At 36.0% G+C, this 10,751-nt stretch overlaps 1 protein-coding gene across 1 annotated transcript in view; it reads left to right on the top strand.

Annotated features, from left to right (window-relative positions):
• The first annotated feature begins 8,301 nt into the window (after window positions 1-8,301).
• Window positions 8,302-10,751, top strand: part of LOC107711607 (band 4.1-like protein 2) — a 61,243-nt gene continuing 58,793 nt past the window's right edge. The window contains exons 1-2 of the mRNA XM_016516609.1: window positions 8,302-8,510; window positions 9,494-9,886. Coding sequence (XP_016372095.1) covers window positions 8,391-8,510; window positions 9,494-9,886 — 513 coding nt within the window. The 5' untranslated portion in view covers window positions 8,302-8,390. The remainder of the gene's footprint in view (window positions 8,511-9,493; window positions 9,887-10,751) is intronic.

Here is a 10,751-nt window from a genome sequence, read left to right on the forward strand (position 1 = left end):
TAAAAATGAGAAGAGTTCTAAACTAATGCGCTGTCTTCTGTATCACACGCACACATACGCTCAGTCACTCACACAGATCACGCTGACACACAGACATTCAGCAACAAACTTAGCGCTGCCCCGCAATTTTATCAATAAAATAGCTTAATCGCTCAAGAGCTACATTATCTTTCTCAACAAGGAGCTGGTAACATCATTGTTTCTAAAGCAATTAAAGCCACAGAAACGCGGCAAAACGGTGGTAATTCATACATACACAGCCTCTCTCTCTCTCTCTCTCTCTCTCTCGTGTAAATGAAAACTTGATGAATTACACTTTTCTGAGAATAGAATATTGAAGTGGTGATCACTAAACTGCAAGCTTACCGGTGTTTTCAGAAAGCAAGTGCCTCAGTGGAGAGAGAGCGCGAGCACATGGTTGCCAGGTTGACATAAATAAGTAACACACTTAGCAGATATTTCGATATTGGGCAAGTGGGAAGCTCTGTGTCGGGGATTACGTCTCTTCATATCAGGCAACCCAGTTGTGTTCCTCTGCGGCCAGATTAAACCTTGTTGTAGCTTATATATTATGCTCTATTCATTATTTTTTAGAAACCTCACACTTTTCTACACCATTTTAAACGTTGTTCTTGTATTCAAATTAAGCGCGGTCCACTGCTGCACACGTGCCACAATATCGATACTGAGACAGCTGTATCGATACTCGTATCGTCAAATCTCTGTGACCATACATCGTCGTATCGAACACAGCACTACTGCTGATCCTGTCCTGGACACTCACATGTAGATTTGAAACCCATCATGAGTGTGTTTGTCTTGAATCTTGAGCAGAGGAGCAGCTGCTGGAGTGGCTTCATGACTGCTACACCATCAAACCCACAACAGTGAGTGCTCTCTGTGCTGTATTAAACATCTATCGACATTGACAAATGAGGAAAAAACAGTCCGATTTCCAAGTCAAATTTGCTGAGAAAACACACCAGTCTCTTCTGCTCACCAAGCCATCAAAAATACAGTAACTTCAGTAAAATTGTGAAATATTATTACAATTTAAAACAGCTGTTTTCTATGTGAATCTCTGTTAAACTGTAATTTATTTCTGTGATGCGCAGCTGTATTTTCAGCATCATTACTCCAGTCTTCAGTGTCACATGATCTTCAGAAATCATTCTAATATGCTGATTTGCTGCTCAAGAAACATTTCTGATTATTATCAATGTTGAAAACAGTTGTGCTGCACAATATTTTTGTGGAAACTGATACATTTATTTTTCAGGATTCATAGATGAATAGAAAGTTCAAAAGAACAGCATTTACTTGAAGTAGAAATCTTTGTAACATTATAAATGTCTTTACTAGGGATGTAACGATTCACTCAAGTTACGATTCGATTCGATTTCACGATTTTGATTTCACGATTCGATTTACGATTTTTTTAACAAAATTAGATTTAAGACAAATTATAAATAAAATTTGTCCTTTTATTATTGCATGGACAAAATGCTGCACGTTTCTTTGTGAAATTGAAATATAACACTATAATAATATACTAATATAGCACTTGCATATTATTGCTCTTTTGTTGGTTTTGATTGCTTCTATTGTCCTCATTTGTAAATCGTCACATATTTGAATCGATTTTCAACCGACTCGCGGTTAATTGTTACATCCCTAGTCTTTACTGTCACTTCTGATAAATGTAATGTGTCCTTGCTGAATAAAAGTATTAATTTCTTTAAAATGAAATCATAGTGAGCTCAAACTCTCAGTAGTGTGTGTGTGTGATGTTTCACGTTTGCATGTATGCTTTGACCCAGTGGCTGCTCCTGCACACACACTCATGTCACGTGTGTGTTTGAGGAGGAGGATGAAGGTGATGATGATGACGTGTTTGCTGTGGTGTTGGTGCTGTGCTTCGTCAGTGGTTTTCCCCTGGCCGAGGGTCAGCTGGACGTCTGTCTGCTGTGTGTTGTAACAGCTGTGTGATCTCAGACTCCCAGAATTCCTCCAGCTCTTCTCTTTCAGCCCATGTTGAGGGAACATTGTGCTCATGCGCGTCCTGATGACCCTGAGGTGTGTGTGATTGATTCAGGCACACGTGTGCAGCAGATCTTACTCAGGAGAGTGCTGGGTTTCATTTTTGGCGGGGAAGAAAACGAGGCTGTGAGGGACTGAAGTACAGTGTGTTCACTTGGACGGTATGGGCTTAAAAATATATCACGATCATTTCTGATATTTATTGCGATAACGATATCAATGACAATAATTTAGGGAATCCTATTTCTTTAGAGAAAAGTATGATCTTTCCTATTTTTACCCAAAATAGGGTGTTGTGAGCATTACAGAGTACACACGTAATGTAATGACTCTTTAATTCATACTGGAAACTGGAGGGCGCCCTTGCGCAGAAACTCCACATATGCATTGTAGAAGTAATGCTCCAGGAAGAAGTATCCAGTGATCGCTGTAGCTGAATAAAACGCAGATAAAGAAATTTTAACTGAGGAAACCTGAAGATAATAAACATGAGATTGCACAAAATATATGGTATCTGTGTTCTTCAAGCAATCTTGGGTATTTTTTATAAGGATAAAGTATATTTATAATGCAATGCTTATCGACATAGCCTTTATCACACTGTATATAATGCTATTAAATAGTATGATTTCTGCCTTATTCTGTGATACGAAACCACGTCTGATCACAAAAATAAGTTATTTCAAACACTCGACTATGTTAAGTTAATAACACTGAGGTAAAAATTCTAAATTTTTTGTTTATTCATAACATGATATAGTTTAGTAACACCATGACAAGTGAGCTATTTTGCTGAATATTTGCTGACGCAAAAAGCATGCAAAACAGCTACAGAGTGCAGGCATTACGTGAAGTCTAGTGCACGTGCGCATTTACAGTGTGCTCTTTCACTGCATGATTCAGTCTATTAAAATACATTCAGAATGATCACAAATTCAATACATGGGGGCAGAAAATGTAAATATTTATACAACTTCATATAGTTAATCAATTTCACACGAAGAGTCCGTTTTTTTTCTCCACAAAATTACCACGATTACAAGTGTGTTATTGATTTTTTTTTTTTACAACAGTTCAATAAACTATAAGTTCATTAAGAGACTTACGTTGTAGACACCATATTTCGACAACAAAAATAATCCCAAACAAAGCCACAGCACTGTTTTGCGTCTCTGAGCAACATGATGGTGTTTCGTTCCCGAATGAATCAAACATTTAAATGATTCGGTTCAATCGCAATGATTTTACTTATTAACAGTGACCCACTGCCACCTACTGGCGGTTTTAATTTCACATTTAAAGTACCTTTTTATTATTTAAATAATTTCAAAAATCAGTATTCAACGTTTTATGTTTAATATATCAAAACATTATTTATGCATTTGTAAAAATAGGCCTTTGTAAAGGTAAATAAAAATATGCAGATTTAAGTTGATAGAACATTGATGAAAATATTCCTTTAGAATAAATTGTTTGCACCACCAAAAATCTTGGTGATGCAGTGCTTTTATGGAGATATTTTGAATGGAATATTGTCTTCTGATATGAAAAGTTCACTGTGTATCTTGGTAATAAATTTTATTTATTACAGTGATGATATTTTGTTTTCTTTTTACGTTAAACACATTAAATATTACATATATGTATGTAATATAATGTGTACTTCCATTACAGGTTTAGGTCTTAAATTTCATATAAGGTGGTATTAAAAAGGTCTTAAAGTCTTAAATTTAACTTGTTCATGTCTGTAGAAACCCTGTGTACTGAGATCACAGTGCTGAATAAGTGTCCCAGGACGGGGTCTGCGGGTGTTTTTCACCTGTTGACTTGTGTGGAGGGTGTGAGTTATTGGCCGGTTTGAGTGTTGCTGATGATGGCAGCTGATTGGTCTGTCAGCAGCGGCTGATGCTCCTGCAGTGAGTCGTGGGGCGTCTCGTAGGGGTGTGCGATAATGACAAAAAAAGATATCTCGATATTTTCCGGAATTTTGTCTAACTATAATTAGACAATATTTTGCTGAGCGTGTTATTGTGCTGGTATTTTGGCTTGTTATTGTGAGCGTGTTATTGTGCTCATATTCTGTGAGGTGGTTAGTTTGCAAGAGTAACAGAAATTTACTTTTCCAATAAGTTTACATTGATTTTTACCTTTTATGTGCATTTTTACCTTTTATAAGGCAATTTTTTTCTAACATAATTAAATGTATGCATCATTTTTTGTCAAATTCTTACATTTAATCAATACATTTAAATAGTAAGACACTATAGGGCTGTTACCAATCAAATGAAATCAGTATTGACAAAATTTGTGTTTGCAATGCAGAGATGGCACAGAATCTGCATCTGACGTGGCATTTAGATGCATTCACACAGACTGTTTAATGCAGGACATGAATGCAGTTCACCTGCAGTTACAAATGCATAAATAATGTTTTGATGTTTTAAAAACGAAACGTTCAATAGTATTTGAAATGATTCTGGGGGAAAAAATTATTTTAAATATAAACTTAAAATCGCCAGTAGGTGGCGGCAAATCACTGCACGAGTGAGTCATTGAGTCATTCATTCAACCGATTCGTTCAAACGGCTGATTGATTCAGTAACGAAACACCGCCGTGTAGGTATGCACTGAATGTTCAGCAACCGAAATTATTCGGCCGAACATAGCAAAAAAATCTATTTCGGTGTTCGGCCAAATAAGCGAAAAGGCCGAATAATATGTACCGAACAATGACTAACGCAATCAAATAGAGGCACGCACTAATGCAGCAAACTTGTCGGCAGTGTGAAAGTATATTTAAAACTATCAGAGAAAAACGCAGAAATCATTACAAGCACGAAGCACCGACAGCAAGAGACTTTAGTGCTGCATCACATGTCTCCGATGAGAAGAAGAGGTGGCTGATGCTGGTGGTTAGGCTACTGATTGAAATCGTGAAATGGCCTCAAACGATTAGTAAATAAACTGCAGAATGATATATTTTCTAATGCATGCACGAATTGCATGTATTCTGACCGCGCTGCACGAGCTCGCGCCAGGGTTCAAAGTCCAAAGCGCGAGGAAAATCTGCGCTGAAACTGTTACTCGTCAGTTGTTCAGTAACATTTGTGTGAATTTTTTAAAGGCCCGTGACAATGTGATACGTGCGACAAACATCTTCCCAAATTCGTAATGAGAATCATTTATAAATCTGCATGCTGTTGTCAACAAAAAGAAGCACTGAGATCTTCCTGTGGGTTTCTGCCAAAATAAAAGCCGAGAAAAAGCAACAACTCCATCAACATTCATAAATGTTAGTATTGTAAGTTTACTGTTGTTCTGTAAAAGAACATAATAATGATAATAATAATTACCCTACAACTGCTCTATTAATACATTTATTATAACATTCACACAGTGTTCAAATTGGGATCTGTAATATATTCTAATGTTTTAAAATAATTCTCTTCTGCTCAGCAAGGCTGCTTTTATGTGTACAGTAATAAATACATGCCTGATTCAAGTCTCAAAAATGGCCAAAAAAATATTATTTTACTAACTTGGTAGTAGGCATCCGTCTGTCTCGGGAGACAATGGTAGCGCCCTGTCCGGTTTGTTCAGTTTTGTGGAGAGCAGCGTTTGATGTGGCTCAGCAATCCGACATTTTGGCTATTTAATTTATGCAATGGTGAAATAAAATGGCAAAATAGGCCTACATGGGGGGAAAAATGCGAAAAACCGTGTTCAGTATTCGGTATTTGGCCTTTGGCCCAGTGTTTCATTTTGTTCGGCTTCGGCCAAGAATTTTCATTTTGGTGCATCCCTACCGCCGTGCGTTGCTCAGAGACGCAAAACAGTTTGAAATAGAGCAAAAACAGGAGCTTGTATTTAAAATGTAAGTCAATTAATATTAACTTCAATATTAAAATCAATATCACATTTGCAATCGTACTGATATTTGGAGGAAAAAACTGTACTCTTTGTGTGATATTATCTATATCAGCTTATATAAAAATAAAAGACATAAGTCATACGTGGGCATATTTGCCCCCTTATTGTGAATTTTTGGGGAATTCTAAATGTGCTCGGCAGTAGTCTGACCTACATCTCATAGTGTATGTGTGCAGTCTCTGCGTGTGTTTTTGTTTGGTTTTTGCAATATACTCGATAATGTCAAATCGCATATCGTTTAAACAACAATTACGATATTATCGTAGACCATATATATCGCACACCCCTAGCGTCTCGTGAGCGCTGTGTCGAGAGTGTTTGTTCAGCTTGTGTTGTGTGTCAGTGGAGCACACACACACACAGACAGAGACAGTACCGTGTGTTTGCTCATGGTGGAGTTTGATGGCTCACTTTATTCAACATGAAAGAGTGTTTTGATGCTTTTCACTCTTCACTGATTCTCTGTCTCTCACGGTCTCAGACCCATGTTTTAACATGTTTTTTAAAAAAATTTTCTGGATTCTTTTTTAATGGTTAAATTAAATAATCAAATAAAATATTAAAAAAGCATGTCTAATCAATTGAAATCATGAAACTTACGCAATTTAACAATTTATTAAATGTTTAACAAAAAAGTATTCCTTGGGGCTCAATAAAATCTATTTTATTTTCCAAATTTTTTTATTATTTTTTTCTCTGCATGATATTGGAGTTTTCAAACACAGTCTGCTCTCAGAAATCATAATTATTAATAAATTAAATAAATACAATTTATAAAATTAAAATAAATAATTTAAAGAAATTTTTAAGCTGCTGCACCTTAAGAAACATGTAAATGTGAAAATATAAACATGAATAACTTTTCCAAAAATTCCCCTTTTTTTAACATGCTTTTTAAAAAAAATTTCTGGATTCTTTTTTAATGGTTAAATTGCTTTTCACTCTTCACTGATTCTCTGTCTCTCACGGTCTCAGACCCATGTTTTAACATGTTTTTTAAAAAAATTTTCTGGATTCTTTTTTAATGGTTAAATTAAATAATCAAATAAAATATTAAAAAAGCATGTCTAATCAATTGAAATCATGAAACTTACGCAATTTAACAATTTATTAAATGTTTAACAAAAAAGTATTCCTTGGGGCTCAATAAAATCTATTTTATTTTCCAAATTTTCCAATTTTATTTTTCCCAAATTCTGTGTTTTCCATTTTCATTTTTCTAGATTCCATATAATGGTTTACTTAAATCAAGTAATCCAAAGGCATCTGAGTTTATAAAACTGTAACAGTTTAATCATTTATTAATACTTTTACAATGATAGGTTCCTTTTTTTTTAAATCAAACTAAATGCTGCACAACAGATATTTACGGTTTAAATTAATACAGATGTGAAAAAGATACGCAAAATATGTGTATTCCTTTTATTATTCCTTATATTATTATTATTATTACTACTACTACTACTGCTACCTTGAGAAGTATATTCTACTGTACAATAGTAATATTTGTGTCATAATTTCTTTAAATCATAGTATATGCTGTATATGAAGCTGCAGCACTCATTCACACAGAGACAGACTGAACAGCCAGACTTCATATTAAATAGCAGTGTTCATGAGCTTTAAGATTCACAGACGCTAGTGCTGTATTGTAAATTCCGTTCTTAAGACTGGATTCCATTCGTTCTGTAATGTGGAAATCATAGAGCGCTGCTCACACATTCACACGTTTGCTGTCACATCCAACAGAAAATGCAGCTGTATCAGATACATTCTAACAGTCATCTGGAAATAAACCCTTGTTTCTGACAGAGATTCTTCAGCATTAGCTGATGTGTTTTTCATGTTTGGCTGATAAATATCAGAAGATGACTTTTCTATATTTTGACGTCCCATATCTTCTTCATTAGTTTACGGTCACAGTTGTGTTTAAGAAATGATACAAAGTATATGAAATAGAGCATAGGCCTGGGCGATAAAACGGTATCGATATTTATCAACGGTACACCTTCTTCGATAACGATATAAAAAATGTTTGATATAGTGCAGGATATAGGCAGGGGCTATGAGTGACGCAGACAGCACACACAAACACGAACACATGCTGAAATGAGTGCTGTGCCTGCCTGTGATTAAAGATTGTGAATAAAGAATGAATATTAGTCGAATTTAAAAGGTTATAAAAAAAGTCAATAATTATCGATACCGAACGATATGAAACATTATATCGTTGATAATTTTTTTAGCTATATCGCCCAGCCCTAATAGAGCATATAGAAAGTATTATAGCATTTGTTTGTTATTGTTAGTAACTGAAAGGCAAATGTTTGTGGTTTAGTTCGGTCTGTGGAGGATGTTTCAGGAGGTTTGATCTCCGATGATGAGCTGTGGTCTTTGTGTGTGTTAGTGTGCCGGCCGTGATGACGACAGAGGTGGGATCAGAGAGCGACGTGAAGAAGGACGCGGAGAAGGCTCCTGAAGTCCAGCAGCAGACAGACCAGCCCGACAAACCCGACCCGGCCGGTGCTGAGCAGACACAGGTAGAGCTGACATCATTCCTCCACATACTGCGCTCTGATTGGCTGTTAGGGAGCATGCGTTGACACCCGTTCAGAACAGACATCACACGACTGTGTTTGTGCAATAAATACTGCATTAGGGCTGAGTATTGAGAAACATTTCTTGCAATTTGATTCTATTTCAGTCTTGATTCAATTCAGTATCGATTCATTTTGATATATATTGGCAATTAAGGTCCTGTACATGTACGTTTCTCTTAACTAATGCTATAAACTATACAGTAAAAGCTGTCAGGTGGTGCATTTACTGAATTAAACTGATTAATGAAGGCAGTATTTGTAATAAGAATTTATAATATAATTTATTATAATAACTTTTTAATCAAAATAATTGTTTCAGGTGTTGTTGTTAAAATAAAAACATGTTAACCTTGGATGCCATTGCTTGTTTTCTGAATGGATTTATTCAAACATACATTAAATATCGAAGAACAGGTTAAATAAAAATATAATGAATATGTAATAAAATGCATATATTTAGCAAAACGTTGTTTTTTTTCTAGCTAGTTTATGGACATTTTCACAAGCTGCTTTATTGCCATCTTTCTGTGTTGAAAACACTGATCGATTTCACGAGACATGACTCATTTCAGTAAGTTGTTCTGTTTTCTTCTGATGTTCGATCATGTAACTAATAGCAAAGAGGAAGTGATGATCGACTCACGTGTCACTTGATCTGTCAGAACACATTAAAGAATGACAAAACCTGGTTATTTTTTTAATTTAGCTATAAAACTGACAGAATTTGAAAGCTGATACTTCATTTCAAAAGTTACAAATCACAAAGCTTATTGTAATTTGGACAGGAGACAAAATAAGGTTTTGTGAAGTTTTGTTCACACATCAACAGAAAACAGCATAGATGAATTCTTGTGATTGAAGAGTCGATATCAGCTCATCAAAATGAGAAGCGATTAAAGTCCAGGATTGTGCATGTTGTGCAGGAGGAGAGCCCGAGCGCCGAGGCCGAGAGCGATCAGGAAGCGGCTGCGTCTCCGGAGCCCAGCAGTCCTCCTCCTGCTGCCGGCAGCCAGAAGAAAGAGAAGGGCATCTCTCGCTTCCTGCCTCCATGGCTTAAACGACAGAAATCACAGAGCCAGGACAAGCCCGGCGAGAGCTCAGCGCCGCCCAAGCAGGAGAGCGTGGAGGCCGTGAAGGAGGAGCAGGAGGAGACGAGCCAGCTGAAAGAGGAGGCGGACGGAGGAGGCGCAGCGACCGCCAGCACAGAGCAGACAGAGGAGGTGAAGGAGGTGAGAGAGGAGAGCAGAGCAGAGCAGGTGCATCCGGAGGAGAAGGAGACAGAGGAGGAGAAGTCTATCGGCAGTGCTGACACACAGGTGAGACAAACATGCATGAATGAGTCTGTAGATAATATACACTACCAGGGGTCAGGAAGATTTTATTTATTTTTTTTATATAAATTAATGCTTTTATTCAGCAAGGACTCATTAAATTGATCACAAGTGACAGTATTTCAAAAGATTTCTATTTCAAATAAATGCTGTTCTTTTGAACTTTCTATTCATCTCTGAATCCTGCAAAATAAAATGTATCACAGTTTCCACAAAAATATTGTGCAGCACAACTGTTTTCAACATTGATAATAATCAGAAATGTTTCTTGAGCAGCAAATCAGCATATTAGAATGATTTCTGAAGATCATGTGACACTGAAGACTGGAGTAATGATGCTGAAAATACAGCTGCGCATCACAGGAATAAATTACAGTTTAACAGAGATTCACATAGAAAACAGCTGTTTTAATTATAATATTTCACAATATTACTGCTTCTTCTGTATTTTTGATCAAGTAAATGCAGCCTTGGTGAGCAGAAGAGACTTTTTTCAGAAACATTGCAAATCTTGCTGACCCCAAACTTTTGAACGGCAGCCTGTGAGTGATTTGCTTGAACTCAGGAGACATTTGTCTACATCATGCACTGAATCAGTCACATGAACTGCTGGATGGAGCGCAGTGTTCATTTCTCAGTTTTTGTCTTTTGACAAAAATATCATTTAAGTTTAGTCTGTGTTTTGTCATGTTCATTCATTTCAAACACTTTCACTCTGATCAAATTTAAGTTGACGCAAATAACATTTTGTCAAAATGCAAAATTAAATAAAAATTTTTAAACCAAATATTTTATATATTAATTTCAACAATTTTAATCAATATTTTTATATATATATATATATATATAT

This window comes from Sinocyclocheilus rhinocerous, unplaced genomic scaffold, assembly GCF_001515625.1.
Source record: "Sinocyclocheilus rhinocerous isolate Xijiao unplaced genomic scaffold, SAMN03320098_v1.1 scaffold2012, whole genome shotgun sequence".
NCBI lineage: Eukaryota > Metazoa > Chordata > Actinopteri > Cypriniformes > Cyprinidae > Sinocyclocheilus > Sinocyclocheilus rhinocerous.